The 21072-nt window shown below is 45.6% G+C and overlaps 1 protein-coding gene across 9 annotated transcripts in view; it reads right to left on the bottom strand.

The window, feature by feature from the left end:
• The window catches only part of NUP214 (nucleoporin 214), a 93566-nt gene that overhangs the window by 50892 nt on the left and 21602 nt on the right, over positions 1–21072 (bottom strand). For 7 of the 9 annotated variants that reach the window (XM_042913516.1, XM_042913514.1, XM_042913517.1 and 4 more), the window contains 8 exons: positions 18884–18981; positions 15858–15944; positions 15501–15650; positions 14410–14568; positions 11403–11506; positions 9230–9412; positions 8287–8372; positions 8107–8190 (listed from right to left, as the gene is read on the bottom strand). In XM_042913516.1, the coding sequence (XP_042769450.1) occupies positions 8107–8190; positions 8287–8372; positions 9230–9412; positions 11403–11506; positions 14410–14568; positions 15501–15650; positions 15858–15944; positions 18884–18981 (951 nt within the window). The remainder of the gene's footprint in view (positions 1–8106; positions 8191–8286; positions 8373–9229; positions 9413–11402; positions 11507–14409; positions 14569–15500; positions 15651–15857; positions 15945–18883; positions 18982–21072) is intronic. The other 2 variants (XM_042913515.1, XM_042913523.1) reach the window with 1 other exon arrangement.

The following is a 21072-nucleotide window of genomic DNA, read 5'->3' as shown; positions in this document are numbered from 1 at the left end:
GTTTTGAGTGTCGAACAAACAACAAAAAATGTGAAGTAAGAGACGGAATACATGCAAATGCAGGAGACCTCGAGCCCCCACCAGAAGCTCACAGGCAGAACGACAACAAACCAAGGAAAGTACCAGACAAGCATCCACCAAAGAGTCACTTTGCAACAACAAACTTTTAAGAACAGGTATCGCACGAACTGGGAAGACTGAATGTCCTCAGTCCCGGTGCCTCCAACACGCCCAACCATCGACTGCTTCTTTTGAATCAATTAGGTTTAAAAAAAAAAAAAAAAGTCACTGAAATTAATCCTGACTTTTCCCGCTTTTTCTTTTTTTCCTCCTGTTAAGCGATGAAGGAAGGCTTCCTGCCGTTTTGGAATACATTATTACTTCCCGTATACCAGAAAAACCATACACCAAACAAAAGACCCGGCCCTTTCTCAAGTTGTTTAAGACCACTGCTAACATCTACTGACTTCCTGCCTTACAGGCCCATCGCTCCGCAAGATTTTGTCGCAATAGGCAAATACAACCGAAACCCATCGCTCCCTGCTGGGACTGCTGCACTCGTCAATCTGGTGGCCGTGAGCCAAATGGGACTAGGTGCGACAAAAACAATTGAAAGTAATTTAATGAAAATTTCGAGTTGTCAGCTTCACCGGCCACGCAACAACTACGTGTGGCTACCATAGTGGAGCGCACAAATATAGAATATTTCTCTGGTCGATGCAAGTTCTACCGGACAGCACTTTGCCAGAGTATTCTCGTGCATGTACTTATGCAACAGGGTGACTTAGAAATACCATCCCAAACCACCGGCACTGCTAGTGAAAGTGCAGTGCAGATTTCCCGAGACCGTACTTGGCGCCAGGTGCCGTGAAAGGGATCTATATAAATGATCCCCTTTAATCCTCCTAACTACCCTAGAAAGTAAAAATTGCTATGATTGGACTTTATAACTAATGCTTAGGAAGGCTGGGGTGCCTGGGCGGCTCAGTCAGCTAAGGACCCGAATCTTGGTTGCAGCTCAGGTCATGACCTCACGGCTTCTTCGTGGGTTCAGGCCCGGCATCGGGCTCTGCGGTGGCAGCGTGGAGCCTGCCTGGGATTCTCTCTCTCCCTCTCTCCCCCACTGTGCCGTCTCTGTCTCTCTCTCAAAATAAATAAAAAACTTGACCACGTCCTAAACAATATCACATAAGACTGAACCCTGTGTGAGGCAGAACTGTAACCCCATGACCTTTGCCCCTGGTGCCACACCCATAAGGTTATGCTTCGTCGGATGGCAAAGGGATGCTGCAGACATAATTAAGGTTACTCGTCAGTGGGTCTTAAGATAGGAAGGCTGGCCTGGATCATCCAGGTGAGTCCAGTGTAAAATCTCACGAGCATTTCAAGGCAGAGGAAGTCAGAGAGCTGAGGCATAAGAAGACCGTGCTCTCGCTGGCTTGCAGATGAAGGGGCTGGGAGCACGTGGCAAAGAAACACGGACCTCAGTCCTACAGCTGCAATGAACTGAATTCTGCCAGCAAGTGGAATGAGCTTAGCAGCGGACTCTTCCCCAGAACCTCCAGGCCAGAGCCCAGCCCGGCCACCATCTTGGCTCCCGCCCAGGAGCCCCGAGCAGAGGACACAGTTGAGCCCCTCTGCGCCTGGACTTCTGCCCCACACATCTGTGATGCTTTCAGCCACTAAAGGTGGTGCTTTCAGCCACCAAAGCCGTGTAACAGCGTGTGCAGAAAACAAACACAAACCTCACATTTTCTCAGGGCCACCGTGCTCTCAAAGAGTTCTCTAAAATCTTCGTTCCCGAGAGGTAATAGCAACAAAAGACAATTCACATCCACTGCCTTCAAGAACTGGATAGAGAGAGACTGACGTTACTACGTAACTCCCAAGGTCTGATATAGCCCGGGAGACCTCGCAGTTTCCTCCTTCATCATCGGGAGGCCATTCGCTGACCTTGGATGGAGGGAGAGCCACTGGATGAGACATACAAGTGCTATGCTCACTCACAGAGGCCAGGAGGCTGGGAGGCCCAGTCTCCCAGCGGTGCTGTCCTCATAGCTGATGTGAGCCGCTCCCTGCTGGGCTCAAGGATGCAGCTACCTCCTGGCATGAGAAAAGGGGCCCATTGAAACCTAAAGAATCTTCTTCTGCTTAAACTCCAACTCAGATTAGAAAAGGCAGAATGCCATGTTAAGAGAAAAAAAGAAAGACCGAAATCATTATTGGTAGATGCAAACGTCCCATCTCATGGGGAACATACAGAAAGTATCACCTTTGAGCTCAAGACAAGGATGCGCACTCACCACTTTAATGGACTCTGCACTGACCGTCCTAGCCAATGAAATAAGGAAAGAAAAAATAAAGGAACAAGAAAGTAGAAACAAAGTGTATCTATGGAGACTATAACTATTCCCATAGAAAGTCCAAGAAATAGCCACAGACATTATTTGAATAAATGAGTTTAGCTAGGCTGCTGCATACAAAATCAAACATAAACAAATCCAATATATTTCTATTATCACATCTAACATAAAACATAAAATGAAATTTAATGAAAAAAACCCACCATTTTAAGAACATCAAAAATACGAAACTCTATGAATAAATCCAATAAAAGATGTGTATGTCTGTCATGAAGAAAACACTGAGAAATTAAAGACCCCACTAAACACACACCATGTTTAGGAACTGAAACATCAACACTGTACAAACATCCATTCTCTCAAGTCAGTCTAGAGATTTTATGCAATCCCAATCAAAATCTCAACTTTTCTTCTAGAGTTGAGGGATACAGAATTTAGCAAGACAATTCCGATATTAATATGGAGATGGAAAGCAAGCGCCAAAGCATTCTAGATCACAGGTCAGCAAACTAAGACCATGAGGCAGCTACCTGTTTTTATAAATAAAGTTTTATCGAAACACAGACAAGCCCATTCGTTTATATACTGTGTATAGCTGCTTTCTCATCACAAGGGCAGAGTTGAATCAGGTACAACAGAAATCATGGGGCCAGCAAGCCTAGTATACACATATATAGACATATGTGTATATACATATATTTTTTACATTTGTTTATTTTTGAGAGAGAGAGAGAGACCCAGCGTGAGCAGGGGAGGGGCAGAGAGAGAGGGAGACACAGAATCTGAAGCAGGCTCCAGGCTCCGAGCTGTCGGCACAGAGCCCGACGCGGGGCTCGAACTCACGGACCGGGAGATCAGAACCTGAGCCGAAGTCGGATGCTTCACCGACTCAGCCACCCAGGCGCCCCTTTACTACCTAGACCTTTAAGAAAAAAAGTTTGCCAACCCCTGTCCTAGACTGTAGAGCTTTCTGTGATGATGGCATTACTCCATCTATGTTTCCCGTCACAATAAACACTACTCACATGCGCCTACTGAGCACTTGAAATGTGGCTACTGGGTTTGCGTAACTGACTTTTTAACTTTAGTTTTTATTAATTTAATTTAAACAGCCTACTGTATTAGACAGCACAGCTTCGGAATTTAGAAAAAGAACAGTACTGAGGCTTTATTTTAGTAGGAGTTAATTAAGGCAACGTAGTAGCAGTGGTTTCCAACCAGTGTGTGAGACCAACAGACCTGCACACAAGGATAACTGATTTATAACAAAGGTGGCCACAAAGCAGTGAGGAAAGGGGGCCTTTCAATAAATATTATTGGGATGATCAGCTATCTAAATACAAAACACGTATGTCTCAGGCACACATCAATTCCAGACAGTATACATCCACACAATGGACAACTATTCAGCAACGAAAAGGAACGAGCTACTTATGTGTGTACGCATCACACATGTGTGTTTTGAGGGGAACCTCAAAAACACACTAAGTGAAAGAAACCAAACAGAAAAACTAGATGTGATCCCATTTATATGCAATTCCCAAAAAGGGAAGATCCACACAGAAGGAAAAGACATCAGTGGCTGCCGGGGGCAGAAGACGGAACGACCACAAAGAAGCAGGAGAAAACTTCCCGAGGGGTGCAGGTGTTCCCAGACTGGAATGTGGTGACAGCGATACGATCCCGTAAGTTTTAATAAAAATTCTCAAACTCTATGCTTATAGAAGATGAATCTTATGTAAACCATACCTCAATACCATCGTTCAGAAGAAAACCAATTCCAGGTAGGTGGTAAATCTAAATCTGCAACGCAAAACGTTAACATTTCCAAACAACGAGAAAAGTGCGCGCATACTCTTGTTACCCCGTCCTACAGAAGGATTTCTCAAACCGAACACGGAAAGCACCAACTGCCCCAGAAAAGGCTGGTAAGTCTATTTTAAAACTAAGCGCTTCTGTTTTTGCCAAAAGACATCACCGAGAGGGAAACGAGGAACAGAGGGGGTCCCTACAACCCATATAACCACGAAGGGCTGGTATCCAGAATGAATAAAAAGTTTTACAAATCAGTAAGACAGATCACCCCATAGGTAAATGAGCAAAGATGGCGTCACACACTTCACGAAAGTCAACTATTAACTAAATATTTAGGCACACGTAAAAGGGTTACACCAGAGTTTCAAAGGAAAAAAAACTGACACTATTAAGCTTGGCAAAGATGCAGAAAACTGAAATAGTTTTACCTTGACGGTAAGAGTAAAATAAGCTGATACACCCACTTTGGAAAACTGCACAGAAGAATCCACCAAAGCCGAGCGTGCGGACAGAGTACAAACCACTTCCATTCCGAGCCACGTGGCCAAGTAAGAGGAGGACGTATGTGCCCCAAGGACGTGCACAAAGATGTTCAGAACAACATTCTATTCTATCAGCTAAAAACCGCAAACACTAAATGCCCACTAAGAGGAGAATGGATGAACAGGTGCGGCACATTTATACAGCCAAATACCACATAAACAGCCACAAAAACCATCACAGCCTCCCGTGACGACTGAGGACTCTTACAAACCTGCTGTGCAACAAGAGAAATCCATCCAGAGAATAAACGAATGGACGGAGACAGCAGGCCAAACCCTCAAAAACCAGGCAAAACCAAATGACAGTGTCTGGGGAGACAGGCTCCAGGTAGTAAAGCTCACGACAAAAGCCAAGTCAAGGAGATTAAAGAGAATGACAACTTCACGCAATGTCCAGCCCTAAACCGGATCCTTGATTTAAAAAAAAAAAAAGAGTTGCCATGAAGGCCCAAAGAGGGACAGCTGGCAAACTGAGTATGGACTGCATATTGGTAACAATGTTCTGTGAAGTTAAATGTTCTACCCCTGACCACTGTATTATTGTGTAAGAGAATATCTTGCTTTTAAAGGACACATGCTGGTTAATTTAGGAGTAACGAGTCCTGTCTGCAACTTATTTTCAAATAGTTCATTAAAAACAGTAGAGAGACCTGTACTCTAAAAATTACAAAACACCGACGAAAGAAATTGGAAAGAACACAAAGAAACAGAAAGACGTGCTGTGCTCACGGACAGGAGGAACAAATAACGTCAAAATGGCGATACTACCCAAAACAATCTATACATTTAACGCACTCCCTATCAAAACACCAACAGCATTTTTCACAGAACTAGAACAAACAATCCTAAACTTTGTATGGATCCACAGAAGACCCCAAACAGCCAAAGCAATCTTGGAAAAGAAGAACAAAACTGGAGGCATCACAATTCCAGACTTCAAGTTCTATTACAAAGCTAAAGTAATCAAAGCAGTATGGTAAAAACAAAACAAAACAAAAAACAAACAAACAAAAAAAACAGACCAAAACAAAAATCCAAAAAACTGTATGGTACTAGCACATTAAAATAGATCACATAGACCAATGGAACAGAATAGAAAACCCAGAAATAACCCCACAAGTATATGCTTAACCTTTCACAAAGGAGGAAAGAATACACACAATGGTAAAAGGACAGTCTCTTCAACAAATGGCGGTGGGAAAGCCGAACTGCTACACGCAGCAGAATGAAGCTAAACTATTTAATTTTACTACACACAAAAATAAACTCAAAAAAAGGGAGCCCAGGTGGCTCAGCTGGTTGAGCGTCTGACTCTTGATTTCGGCTCAGGTCATGATCTCAGGTCACGCTCTGTGGACTCGAACCCCACGTTGGGCGCTGCGTTGACAGCGTGGAGCCTGCGTGGGATTCTCTCTCCCTCTCTCTCTGCCCCTCCCCTGCTCATGTGTGCACACACACGTGCTCTCTCTCACAAATAAGTAAAATTAAAAACAATAATAAACTCAAAATAGATCAAGGACCTAAATGTGAGACCCACAGCCATTAACGATCCTAGAAGAGAGCACAGAAAGCAATTTCTTTGACATCGGCCATAGCCACACCTTTCTACACAGGTTTCCTGAGGGAAGGGAAACAAAAGCAAAAATAAACTACTGGGACTACATCAAAACTAAAAGTTTCGCCAACAAAACTAAAAGACAACCTACGGGATGGAAGAAGATATTTGCAAATTATCTGGTAAAGGATTAGTACCCAAAATCCAAGAACTTCTACAAGTTGACACCAAAAACCCTAGATAATCCAATTAAAAAATGGGCAGAAGACACGGACATTTTTCCAAAGAAGTCACACGGATGGCCCACAGACACATGGACAGATGCTCCACACCACTCATCATAAGGAAAACACAAATCAACACTACAATGGGGTATCACCTCACACCTGTCAGAATGGCTAAAAATCAAAAACACAAGAAACGAGGGTTGCTGAGGATGTGGAGAAAAAGGAACCCTTGTGCACTGTTGGTGGGAATGCAAACTGGTGCAGCCACTGTGGAAAACAGTATGGAGGTTCCTCAAAAAATTAAAAGTAGAACTACCCTACAACCCAGGAATTGCACTACTGAATATTTACCCAAAGAAAAACAGCAGTTCAGAGGCATGCGCTCTGATGTTTACTGTAGCATTATTTACGATGGCCAAATTCCAGAAAGAGTCCAAGTGTCCGTTGACAGGTGAATGGATTAAGACGATGTGAGGTGCATGCGTGCTGCATGCTGCGTGCGTGCGTGTGTGTGTGTGTGTGTGTGTGTGTGTGTGTGTGTGTAGAAACATAAAAAAGAATGAAATCCTCTAAGGACCTCGTATAAGCAGAATTATACGGTATTTGTCTTTTCGCGACTGGCTTCTCTCTCTTAGCACAGAGTCCTCAAGGTATTCTTTAGATTAAAAAAAAAAAAAAAAGCTATTAAGAATTCTCTGGTCTCTTTTTACCTAATTCAACATTATATGATGAGCGAAAAATTAATAAATCATGATACGGTGAAGATTAAATTTCTTTTAAAACAAATTTTATTTTTGAGAGAGAGTGTGCAAGAGGGGGAGGGGCAGATGGCGGGTGGGGTCGACAGAGGATCGAGAACGGGCTCTGGGCTGAGAGCCCGATCCAGGGCTCCAAGTCACGAACCGTGAGATCACGACCTGAGCCAAGGTCGGACGCTTAGCCAACTGAACCACACAGGAGCCCCTAAATTTCTTTCTTCTATTTTAATTACCAAAGAGCATCTGTTGGTGTAAAAAAGTTTCAACCCAAAACAGAATTTCAAAGAAAAAAGCAGATATGGGCACTAAAGCAAAGCAAAATTATGTATGAAATTACACATGACAAGTATTTTTGAAAGAAGAAAATGGAGACAATAAATCTAGATAAGGTAAGGGAAAAAAATAGTGTTTCATAAGTCACAAAGCTTCTTTCCAGCCAAGTGTGTTTCACTGTCATTCCCTCACCAGTAGGGACCAGTGATTTTCTCTCCCCCCAAATGCAATTCTACTAAAACCCCACACAAAACAGAAAAGTAAAACATCTCCATACAAAGCGGAGACTTGGATCCCTAGAGCCAGCTCAGTCTCCTCCGAACCCTTGGGAATGACCGCCACATAACCTAAGGACTGCGGAATACGGCGTCAAAGCCAAAACGACGACCTCCAACTGCCGTGTCCTGTATGGATAAGCTGCTCCCTACTCCGATATTCAGATGGGCAACAGATTCTGGGGACATGTTCTCTATTTCCCACGAAGAACCAAAGGAAAACACAGACACACAGACCCCCATCCTACTTCCATACCAGGTAGTGCGTGTTTTAGGCTAAAAAATTCAGGACCTTTACCTGGAGCGGTGGATCTCACTGGGGGCGTCTTCCTCTTGGCCAAGAAGTTTCTCAGTTGTGCTTGTTTCACGGGGGACAGTTTGGCTGCAAGAAATTCAAGAACCGTTAAGTACTTAAGACTTGGTTTTTTAAGGTGTCAACAGAAGAGAACAGACAGGTGAAGAAGGAAAAGGTGTTTACCCGGCACTCTGGGCAAGGGCTTGGTGTGGGATTCTATGCTGGTTTTCAACAAGGCATTGCGGAGACTTTCGAGGTCACTGTCAAAACTGAAAAGAGGACAGGGTTAGCTACAAACCGACTACGACCTGAGAAATCTCCCCGAATATAAATGCCAGAGATGAGAGCATCCCTAATATAGAAACAGGAGATCCGAGCCACCAGTGTAGTCAATCCAAAAGGAGACGGATTCCAACCTCCCCCCCGACCAGCAAACACAGCACCAACAGTGCTTCAGCACAAAGCGCATCTGGCCTAAAGGCACAACCACAAAATCACCCTAGGAACTTCAGGGGAAAACTGTCTAACTGTCGGGTCTGAAAGTTTCTGCTCAAAGTGACAAGTCTTGAGTTTCTAGAAAAGTTTGTCAACCTAATTCTGCCAGTTAATTTTCTTTTTTAAAAAATGTTTATTTTTGACAGAGAGAGAGAGAGAGAGAGTGTGTGTGTGTGTGTGTGTGTGCAAGCAGGTGAGGGGCAGACGGGGGGCGGGGGGGACAGAGGATCCAAAGCAGACTCTGCACAGACAGCAGAGAGTCCGATGTGGGACTCAAACCCATGAAACGTGAGATGATGACCCGAGCTGAAGTCAGACACTTAATGGATTGAGCCACCCAGGTGCCCCTCTACCAGCTGATTTTCAAAAGAACAACACTATTTCTGTAGAATCTGCTGTCATCTATTGGCACCTGTTTCATCAGGCACACTTAATTTCACTCTGATAATCCTCTGACGGAGGTATTGTTACCTCCATTTTTTTAGGATCAGAGAGGGTGAGGAACCTGACCAGGATCCCACAGGTGACAGCAGAGTCACTTTCAAACCCACATCCGAACTACAACTTTTGCACCTGACTCCCGAGATTCATCGAGTGCCAGTGGCATTGCCGGGCCTGTTTTCCTGCACACCTGTGAGGGCTGCTCTGGGAGCTAACATCCGAGGGAAGGCTCCACTGGGAGGTCTGGTTATAGAGACGGAGCTGCTGGAGACTGTCCACCAGTTGGTTCAACCTCTTCCTCTGCTGGTTGATGATTTCCCGGTTGTTGGCGAGGGTGTTAAACAGCGTCTCTCGCTCCGGGACGAGCAAGCGCCTGGTGACGGCAAAGAGGAAGGAATTCAGCGTGAATGGTCCAAGTACCACGACCGTAACAGTGAAAGTATAAAATGGAGAACACCCAGGAGACAAGCAGCGTCGGGGAATTACCAGAACATAAAAAGAGGATGAGAGCTGTACAAAGATGATACAGAAAGAGGAACAAGCGGCTTAGGGGAAGCAGGCCAGGCCCGCAGCAAAGGACAGCGTAACCAGACAAAACCTCACGGAGGTTCTCGACAAGGGTGGGAGGCAGAGTCAAAAGTGAGGGCAAGGAGGAGCACGTTCAGCTACACACTCAGGGTGTGTGTGGTTTTTTGTGTGTAAATTATACTAACAAACAAAGCCCGGGGTCCACTGGAGGTCTATGGGGAGGTCAGGTCTCCAGCGTGCTATCAAGAAACACTGGGATTAAGCACGCAGTGCAGCAGCGAGGGGATAGCCCACCTGAAAGAGCTCAAACAAGAAAGGAACAACAGTCCCCTTCTTTCTGGTGACAAGGCAGTTCAACATAAATTTCTAAAAAGGCATTTCAGTAGGGTACAAGGTAATATTTAGAAGGGCTTAAAAACAGAGATGCACCAAAAAACTATACAGATTTAAGAACTTAAACTCTGCAGAATGGGAAGTTAAAAAAAAAAAAAAAAAAAAAAAAAAAGGCACACGAAGGAGAAAATCCATAGGGTTGTCATAAAGGAGAAGAGAGTCTGGTTTCTCCGTTACCATCATGTACTTTAACAAAACTTTTACAAAAGCCAACTTCTTAATTAGCAGAGAGAAATCCAACAAGATTCAGAACAGAATGTTCCTGCTGTCGGGTCAAGCCATTCTCTCCCATGTGCTTGAACGTGAATTCAGAACCAGGGCAGGGAGTGTGAAACCTCGAATGGGGCCCCACTGCCCAGGGGACAAGTGCTCCAGGCCAGAGGCCACGGAACCCTCCCCCTGACCGGCATCCGGAGCATCAACGCTCACCTCTACCTTCCCTGATCTGTGCTCCAAACGGAGGCACGCAGGTCAGGTACAAAACCTTCCTCCACACTGTACGATGCCATGTATTAAATTCTGTTTACTGAATTTTAAGCACATTCGAGCCCTGCCCCTGACATCACACCCAGGTTGCCCCACTTACAAGTTCTGTGATCCCACAGCTTCAGAAACAAGTAAACAGATCATTTCCCGGTCTGTTTCCTTACAGGGCTAATCACACTAATCAAGTGTAGGTGTTTCAAAACGCGAGCATTTTGAGGGCCGATCTGTTTCTCCGCTTTCCTGTGGGCACCTCACTGTTCTCACAATGTACTGCTTTCTGTTCCCTAGGGAACACAGAGGGCATACAGCCAAACATCCGGGGACGGAAGGCCAGGGTAGGACAAAGTTCTCCTGTGCCTTCCTTCCCTTCCTTCCTTGTAAGTCATCCACACTAATTAGGAATGCTTCCTCAACAAGATTTGGAATATACAGAAAAGCAGAAAAGTTCCCCTTAACCCCATTCGCAGCTGTAAACGAATATGGGGACAGATTTCTAGCCTTTTTTCTACACTGAGACCTCCAAACTGAGATCATCCAGTATGGTTTTTTTGTCTTCTCCTTTTCCATATTTTATCTATCGGATCTAACAATTACCATTATGTGATTATTTCATATATTTCACGTCACACACAACACGTATCTAATGATTTTCTGACAACATGCTACGCAGCGGTCACGCAGAATTGTGCGACCGGACTCACGGGGTGGCTCCTCTAACTTCCAGATACTAGGTCACGTCCAATTTCTATCATAAATTGTGCCGCGACACAAACTCCTCTATGTTGATGGTCGTGAGAGTTGCTATTATTTCTGTAGAACGAGTTTCTAGAAATACGGTGACTGGGTCGCAAAAAAGAAACACCTGTAGGGTTTTGGATCCATGTTCCTAAACCATCTTTTAAAAAGCCTACGGCAGTATCTCCTGCCACCCACGGTGGATGAGGGACCTTGCTCACTTTTGTTTTCTCTTTTGTTCCAGATGCCGATCCCACTCCAAGTCCAGCACGTCATTCACATCTTGGACGGCAAATTTCACATACTGATGGAGGCGCCGGATTTCCTACAAGGGAAAAAAAAAAAAAATGAGAAAGCAAACGACTCTGTTTTCCAGGAGCCTGGAGGGAGGTGCACCAAAACAACCAAAAGAATTTTGCAATGTTTTTCTACTAAGAACCAGAAGGAACAAAGAAAATACAACAGGCTTTAATCGAATCGTTCGAATGGCGTAATTAAAATGAACAACGGAACTCAACCTTTTTAACCGTGACAGAGAGGCGGCGCAAAGCAACGGGAAAGAGATCGGGCGTGCCGGTCTAGGGCTCCGGGGAAAATGCTGTGGCTCATTCTCTCATTTGTCAGCTCCTACAGAGTAACTCAACATGCTCCGGGAATTTTCCACTGCACGCTGCTGCTCAGACAGCGCACCCGTGTAGGTTTTGCTCTCCCGCCCGTGAAATTAACTGTAACACAGACAAAACTATCCTACAAGAGCGCCGCAGATAATTCTGAACCTGTCTGTTCACAGCACAGGACCCGTAAGTCTTCCTACCGGTGGAGAAAAACTCCCCTCTTCTCAAAGGGGAGTATCACCAATAGAAACTGAATTGACCATCACTAAAATTCACATCTATTCATCTTAGGCCTGCAGTAGTTTTCTTTAAGTTTCAATGCAGAGTTAACCTTCGTGGCTATACAACCACATTCTCGAAAATAAAAAGTAAAACGAAGATAAAGCATTCCATTAAGCACATACACAAAGGCAGGCAACGTGCGACACAACGGGAGTCATCTTTACACCTGTACAAAGTTCGTACCGTGTTTCATTTTAAAAATTACTCTGGGGTAAGGGTATATGCCCCAACTGAAAGAGAGCAAATGTCATTTAAAAAGAGCCAGGCTGGGGCGCCTGGGTGGCTCAGTCGGTTAAGCGGCTGACTTCGGCTCAGGTCATGATCTCGCGGTGTGTGGGTTCGAGCCCCGCGTCGGGCTCTGTGCTGACCGCTCAGAGCCTGGAGCCTGTTTCAGATTCTGTGTCTCCCTCTCTCTGACCCTCCCCCGTTCATGCTCTGTCTCTCTCTGTCTCAAAAAAATAAATAAGCGTTAAAATAAATAAATAAATAGATAGATAGATAGATAGATAGATAGATAGATAGATAGATTAGAAAGAGCCAGGCTGATCCCAGGGAGAAGTAGCAGTGACCCGAGCAACAAATGTAAGTTGCAACTCCCTGCTCGATGGCGGCGGGGAGGCCTTCTTCTCTGAGCACAAGGGTGACTGTGCCTCTGCGAGCTCACTAGCATTGTTTCTTCCAAGTGCCCTCCCACTCTGTCTACCAGAAAAGCGAGCTTCCCTTTCAAGGCCTGTCATAGATACTTCGTTTCTGTGGCTTAGCGGCTCCCTCGTCTGCAATGCCATAGCAACACGTCCCACGTCATATTTATACGTTCCCTTTTCCACTGCCACGCACCCAGCCACCGGGATGGCACGGCACAGCACAGCGGTTAAGAGCGCAGGCTCTGAGCCACACTCAGGGTCCAGCATTTATTCGTGGGGACATTCGGGCAGTTCCAGTATCTGTTTCCTTCTCCCCTTCCGTACACGGCATATACTGGATAAGTGCTATTATTATCTGCTTAGTACTGTGAAAAGAGAAAAGCATCTCCTTTTGAATGTCCCCCCAGAGCTGCATGCTTTTCTTCCAGTTTGGACACAGGGCAAGAGGTGAAAACGCACGTGACAAGCAAGCGTATCGGGATGCAACATGGAGGGGGTAATGTGAGGAGGGGCAGGCAGGGAGTCTGCTTTCTCTGAGACAGTAAACATCCACGGTCCTCCAGTGATACCACAAGGACTGAGTGACACAGCAGGGGTCCTTCGGCCTCTCCGGGACAGGACCATTTCGCTCATTTCCTACTATAGTCAGTTTACCAGGCGTGGGATAGAAATGGCAGACAGAGTAGAGTCCACAGCCTCCAACCCTCTGAGGCAGGAGGGGACTCAGCCCGGTCACAGACCTCACATCCTAGGTGAAGAAGACCGGACCGGCCACCCGTGCACCCTTCCCTACCGGGACCCTGGGCAAATGCGAGGAGGCAGGAGGTGACCCCGCTAAGGCTGGAGACACAACAATTTTCAGTAAATTGGAAGATGAAAACAAAAACCAGATTTCGCTGCAACAGAGAGTAAGAATAATTATGAACGGATGAGAGAAGTGACCTTGCTGAAGTCCGGTGTACAGGAAAGGGCCCCAGCAAGTGGAGCTTTCCATCAGGTTCTACTCGAACTAACAACATCACCATGGGCAAACTCAGCCCAGGGGACCCAACCTCCTTATCTGCATACTGGGATCAACAACGCTCACCTTGCAGAGCAGCGGGTTTTGAAGTCCAGAAATAATGTGCAAAAAACACCCAGCAGAGTATTAGCACTCAATGAGGAGTTGCTACATGAACGCTTATTCGTTACCTGATCGATAAATACATTCTTCCCAACGGTACGCTTTCCCCCAAGCATAAAGTTTAATAAAGAATTCTGTTTGTGGGGCATCTGGGTGGCTCGGTTTGTTTGGGCGTCTGACTTTGGCTCAGGTCACGATCTCGCGGTCCGTGGGTTTGAGCACCGCATCGGTCTCTGTGCTGACAGCTCAGGGCCTGGAGCCTGCTTTGGATTCTGTGTCTCCCTCTCTCTCTGTTCTTCCCCTACTTGCACTCTCTCTCTCTCAAAGGTAAATAAAGATTAAAAAAAAAAAAAAAAAAAAAAGAATTGTTTGTTTTCATCCTAAAATAATTAAATGGAAAAGTACAGTTTTCTTTGTCACAGCTAAGGAAATCTATGCAAAGTAGGTAAATGATTCGCAGGAAGTTAACAACTTCATGGGGGCAGTCTTCCAAATCGGGACCTCATAAAGGAGATGGACTGGCAGAGTTTGTTTTACGAAGCTCACCTCGGCCGGATCCTCTTACCTGGAGCTTTGCTTCGCTCTTGGGATCCAGGGGTCTCTTATAGAGCAAGTGCACATATCCAGAGTCACAATTTCTCTCATTTTGCTCTCTGGCTTCTTCAACGCCAGCAAAGCCCTCAAGTAAGGTTGTTTTCAGGGTACTTATATCTCCATGAAGAGACTAGAAAAGGTACAAGGATGTTTTAATACAAAAAGAATTGTGCCATTTCTAAGAAACAGACCTTTCTGCCTGGATCACGGAAGGTGGTGGTTCTCAGTTACCATGACACCCAGGTGTGAACAGTCACGCAAAGAAGAAATTCACTGCACGGAAAGAAAAATACCGATGCTCGCTTTTTAAAAATTAATCTTTTTCCTCATTAAAAACCCCACGCAGTCTATTGGCCAGAAACTCAGAGAAGGAGAAAAGCTATTGACAGCACCTACAGTCCTACTCCCTGAAGATAATCACTGCTGACTCCCTGCAGAGCTCTCCTCTTTCGAAACACGTCAAGGGCAGGGCCCTGGAGGCAGCCGCTCCGGGACTGGCATGTGGAAACTGGGTGGCTTTGGGCAAGTTATTTCACCTCGCTACCCGTCAGCCTCTTGACTTGCAAGAGAGACAGAGCAAGTGGCGCCTACCGAACAGGGCGGTTTGAGGATTCAGCAAGGTGACACACTGCCGGCACACGGTAACCAGGAATGGTAACACGGGAAATACTAGCAACAGCCAACACTTGATGTCTTTATACCGGACACGCCCCTCAACCTAACTCTTTGTTATAACCCAACAATTTACTACAAAATATGGGAAATTTTCAAATATACCTGAACTAGCAACCATAACGGATCTTTCCGGAATGCCCTGTAGGTGTCAACGGGGCAGAAACTGCTACCATTATTCCATTTTCTCAGTCTAAAACCTGGCATAGCTACGTTAACTTGCCCAAAGTCACAGGATGAAGTGCTGAAGGTAGGATCTGGACTTTGGCACTCCTAGGCAAACTACTCGCCCTTCTAAAAGCCACCACCAGTGGTCCTCGCAGAATGAAGGACATACACCCACGGAGTGCTAGCAGAGCAACTTTTCCAAGGGCATCAGCAGGCACAGACCTCTGTGGTCTCTTTAATCTCCAGAAGGAAAGTGTGCAGGTCGTCAGATTCCGTTCGCAGAATCTTCATCTCCTCCGAAGTGCCCACTTGGAAACAAGCTTTGGAAGTGCGGGCTTTCAGCTCTCCCAACTCCTTCTGAAAGTGTGCGATCTGCAGAAGCCACGGAAGAGGAAGCCCCCCCTCAGTCTGAACGGCACGGCAGCACCGTCACCGCCCCTGCGCCCTGGCAAGCACGGCCCCCTGGGAGCACCACGGCCGGACGCCGGAACAAAAGGCTCGTGCGGGGTCTGCGCTCAGAGCCGCTCCCGTCTCACTGCCAGAGCTACGGCTAGGGAAAATCTGCAGGATCGACTTTACCTCCTCCCCGATTCCAGCCATCACAGGATCTGACTCTTTCCACGGATGGCCCTGCTTTTCCGTAACAGGAGGCTGAAGTGATTTTGCCTGAAACGGAAGGTGAAAGGTTGACAGGCGCACCCCCACCACACGTACCGATTCGTGAAGCCGCTGCTGCTTCGGCGCCTGCGCCCTCGTGATACAGTCACCGCTCCCTTGCTTGTTCTTTCGAACCCGTGCCGACCGGGTACCTACTTGGTGTAAGGCACGTTCTAGACAGTGGAGAGAGGGGTGAACAAGACGGAGGAGGGCCCTACTCTCGTGGAACTTAACGTCTCCTGGGCCAAGACAGGTAAGAAGTAAACGCTTCAGCTGGTGACAGTGACATGGCAAAAGAGAAAGGGGGTGCTTCTGGAGGTGAGATGGCCCAGAACGCCCTCACCGAGCACAGTCTCCGAACTGAACCCTGAGGTAGAGCAGACAGCTACGGGAAGTTCTGGGGGAAGCACCTTCCAGGCAGCGAGAAGAGCAAGCACAAAGGATGCGAGGCACGAAACACGTGTGGCATGCTGGGGGCAGAGAGTAAATGTGGGCACAGTGATGTCAGGGAGGAAGGTGGAGAGGGCAGGGGTGGGTCACGTACAACTAAAGCAAGGAGTCTGGATGTTTTTCTAAGTGCGCCGGGAAGCTTCTTAGAGTCCCAGGAGAGCTTATTCTTTGCTTTACGATTTTAAAAGATCCCTCCTGCTGTTAAATCGAGCATAGATATCAGTGAGAAGGAGAAGAAGTAGGGAGAGCAGTCAGGAGGGTAACGACGCAAGAGAGGACAATGGCCTGAAAGATGACATTAGCAGGAGCGACAGAGATGTGGATTTAGGTCACACACACACCCCACCAGAGCACAGATGACAAGTCCTTCCACTAGTAAGGACTAAGGGGAGGTTCTGTTCGATAGAGAAATCTAGAATGACTTCTCGGTTTGGAGCTTGAGCAAACGACCTGGAATGGTTGTGGGGGAGACAGAAATCAAGGATTCTGCCGTACGGACGTTAGAAGACATTACAGAGATGGCTTCTAGATTATTTGATATCTGCAACAATTAACAGAGAATTTTTAGACTACGTGAGCAACCATTAAAACAGCAAACATTTATCTAGTAAATACCATGTGCCATGCACTATGCCTAACACTAGACCCGTCACCTGGGCGTTTACCGTATGCCTGTATGGGTGCATGCCGTGGGCAGGATTGGGGCTGGTTGGGAAAAAGAAGCAAAAACCATGACTCCGGTCCTGAGGGCATGCAAATAATCAAGTGGGGAAGGTGACCTAAAATTCTCTTTAAGTCAAACCATAGAAATAAACGGAGGTGACAAATTATAAATCTAAATATGAAAAGTAAAATAATAAAGCTTTTAGAAAAACATAGGAAAGCGTGGGGCGCCTGGTTGGCTCAGTCGGTTGAGCGTCCAACTTCAGCTTAGGTCATGATCTCACCGCTCGTGACTTTGAGCCCTGCATCGGGCTCTGTGCCGACAGAATGGAGCCCGGAGCCTGCTTCCGATTCTGTGTCTCCCTCTCTCTGCCCCTCCCCTGCTTACAGTCTGTCTCTTTCTCTCAAAAATAAACGTTAAAAAAAAAAAATTTAAAAAAAGCAACAACAACATAGGAAAGAAGCTTTTGGACCTTGGAACCAGAAGTGATTTCTAAAATAGAACACAAAGAGCACTCATCATAAAACAAAAGTTGATATACTGAACTGTACCAAGAACTATATTAAGTCATCAAAAGAAACCACAAATAGAATGAAGACAATTCAGAGTGAGAAAGTATCTGCATTATGTGTGCGTGTATGTGCGTGTGTACCTGACAAGGAACTCTTACGAGTCACTGAGACATACACCCCATAAAAGAAGATATTCAATTGGCCAAAACCATATGGAAAAAGGGCTCAGTTTTAGCGGTCATCAGGAAAATATTAATTAAAATCATAAAGTGCAACAATAAAAAAATGAAAAATACAAAGACTAGTGAGGATATGGACCAGCTGAACCGCTATATACTCGCGGTGGGAATTTACTAAAGAGAAATCTATGTATATTCTATGGCCCAGCAATTCCATTCCTAGGTGTATGCCCGACAGAAATGCATACGTATGTTCACCCAAAGACATCAACTACCATGGTCACAGCAACGCTATTCGCAGTGACTTAAACCCGGAAGCTCTTCAGACGTGTCAAGGGTAGAATAAAGACTTGTAGCACAGCCACCCGATGAATTCCATACCGTCACAACAATACGCATCGATTTCACAAACACTATGTTTGTAAAGCCAACTCAACATTATGTTGAGCCAAACACAAGAATACACGCTGTGTTAAAAGAAAGAAAGAAAGAAAGAAAGAAAAGAAAAGAAAAGAAAGAATACCGTGTGAACCCATTTCAGAGAAGGTATGAATAGGCCAAACTAAGCTATGCTGTTAGAAGTCATAGCAGGGAGCTCCCTTGGGCCAGGAGAATGAGTAGAAGGGCATACATGAGGGAGAATTCTGGCATTCTGGTAATGTTCCATCTCTTCATCCGGGGGTTGGTTGCCAAGGTGAATTCAGCTGGTGTACGGGTGTATTTTTTTCCCCCATGTGTATTATGTATTAATAAAAAAGTGAAATAAACCAAAATCTTATGGAAAGCCACAGAAACAGAGGACCCCGGATAGATTAGTCGGTTACTTTGGAAATGAGAAAAAAAAAAAATCAGGTGCTACAGTCCTTTCAGACATAAGGAGAATACAACAAAGTGACCAGCACAGCAGGGACAAGCTCAGGAACCAGAAGAGCAGACAATGCTAAGGCTCTGGGGCTGAGATAAATGGCTTTTATGCGCACACATTACAAATGTTCAAGGTTCATGTTCTAGTATTTCCCGTCACGTAGTCCCGAGTACTATTTCAAAGATATGGATTCTAAAACACGAACACCCATTTTATAATAAACACATACGACTGTTCGCATGAACAAACACAGCATTGTAAGTTGAGTTTCAACATACCTGGGGAGAGCCTGACTTTGCCACCGGAGGGGTTATCCTGGGTGACTTCTGTACCATTGAGGACACTGGGCCCAGGCTGCCCTGAGCAGACCGCCCTGCTGGAATAAGAAGGCCGTGAAAACAGCATTTCTTCCCATTCTTTCTCTCAGCGTATGTGTCCTTCACTCAAATAAAAAAAAAAAAAAAAAAAAAAAAAGCTTCCCAGTGCCCCTGGCCCCCCTCTTATGATTTCTGTTACTAAGAATGATGTCCACAGTTTTTATTAGCCTGTTCCAAGATAACTAAAAAACACGTATTACATTTTCGGACACGAAACTCTTTTATAAAGCAGATAAAACTGGAAGGTCTCTGAAAGTAGGCATGTGCATTTTCGTGCAGGCCCAGGAGGCTGGCCATTTGGCCCATCCTTACTCCCCAGAGGCACCTGCTGCACCTCTGAGAATGAGGAACAAAGTTTAAATAATCCCATCACCTTGTGAGAACTCGCAGGGTCTTCAGGACCCTCGAGGAAGCTCCTGGAAGCTTCTAGAACAAGCCTTGCTCTGCTTCACTTTAGACTCCCCTAGGGAGCATTTAGAAAACAAACACACCAAAAACTCACACCTAAACCTCACCTCCAGAGAGCCTGATTGAACTGTCAGGGAAGAGATCCCCCCGTGAGTCTAGCATGCTACTGAGGTTGCGATCCAATAACCTAGGACCCTCCAAACTTTAAGAATTAAACAATGGCAGGGGGCACCCGGCTGCCTCCATCGGGTGGAACATGTGACTCTTGATCTTGGGGGTGGTGAGTTCAAACCCCACATTTGTGGAGCCTACTTAAAAATAAATGAAGTAAAATTAAAATTAAACTTAATTTAAAAATAAATAAAATTTAAACAATCAATAAAATATAAAATAAAATAAAAGAAAAGAAAAGAAAAGAAAAGAAAAGAAAAGAAAAGAAAATAATGGCAATGGAAGGGCAGCGAGATGTGGGTGGTGAGCGGTGCGAAAGGAGACTGTAGACGCTCATCATGGTTCAAATCTTCTCTCCTACGCTGAAAACAGATGTGAAAAGACTAAGGCAAGTCTCCTGAACTTTCTAGGTCTGTCTTTCAGAATCTGAGGGAAAGTCCTGGAATGAGGGGATTCTGGTAAACTCCATAAAGCAGCCTTCTCTCCTGAGCAATAGGTAAGAGAGAGGATTTCAGGAATTGGCGGCTCAACGCCTGCTCAGGATGTTACCAAGACGACATTATTCCTGACACTCAAACACCAAACGGCTACCCAAACATGTCTGGTATTATCTCTGGCATTGGTGAAAATAACCCACACCTGGCCAACACCACCCTAACCACATAAGCAAGGAAACATGACGCATGTCAGGACAAAATGAGATCGTGCAATGCAATGCACATCACCTATGTGGTATGACCACCCCAAATGTTGAATTGGAATCTCGTCCTATAGAAACAATCGGGTCCAAATTGAGGGCCAGCTCCCTAACTACTGGCCTGACCTCTTCACGAACATCAATGCTAAGAAAGAGGAACAGGGCAAAGAAACGTGTGACACTAATGCTAAAGAGAGAAAACTAAAACAGAATACGTGTTCCTTGACTGGAGAGAAAAAAGCCCTAAAGAACACTATTGGGACAACCAAGGAAAGGTCAACGTGGGCTACCGATCAGATTATTGTTCAATTTCCTGAGTGTGCTAATGTACCAGGTACCCTTGTATTTGAGAGATACACGCTTAACGTGTTTAGGCTTAACGTGTTTAGGGGTGAAGGGCCCGCGAAGAACTCTCCAACGTCTTAGGAAAAAAATACATGTTAAAAAATAAAGACACAAAGCAAACGGTGCAAAATGTTACCAAGCGTTGCCTTGGCGAAGGGCCCGGTTTTCATTACACAATTTATGCAACCTTTCTGCAGGATGAAAGAAAAAAAGAAAGGCCAGGCACGTCTGTTCATGGAGTTTTACCACGCACTTGGATTCAACTTGGTTATGGTAACTATCACCACTTACAACCTGCGTTCAGTAAACGTGCTTACAGTAGGGCTGGGTATGAAAACCCAAAGACAGTCATCAGGGGCGATAAGCTTCACAGCCACCACAGGCTTTTCCTCTTTCACGCCAACTCCACGAATTGTTCCGTAACTGCCCTTTGCGTCGGGCAGGCTGCACGGGAGGACAGATGCCACGC

Source organism: Panthera leo, chromosome D4 (assembly GCF_018350215.1).
Source record: "Panthera leo isolate Ple1 chromosome D4, P.leo_Ple1_pat1.1, whole genome shotgun sequence".
NCBI classification, from domain to species: domain Eukaryota; kingdom Metazoa; phylum Chordata; class Mammalia; order Carnivora; family Felidae; genus Panthera; species Panthera leo.
This window is presented reverse-complemented; position numbering and strand designations above follow the sequence as displayed.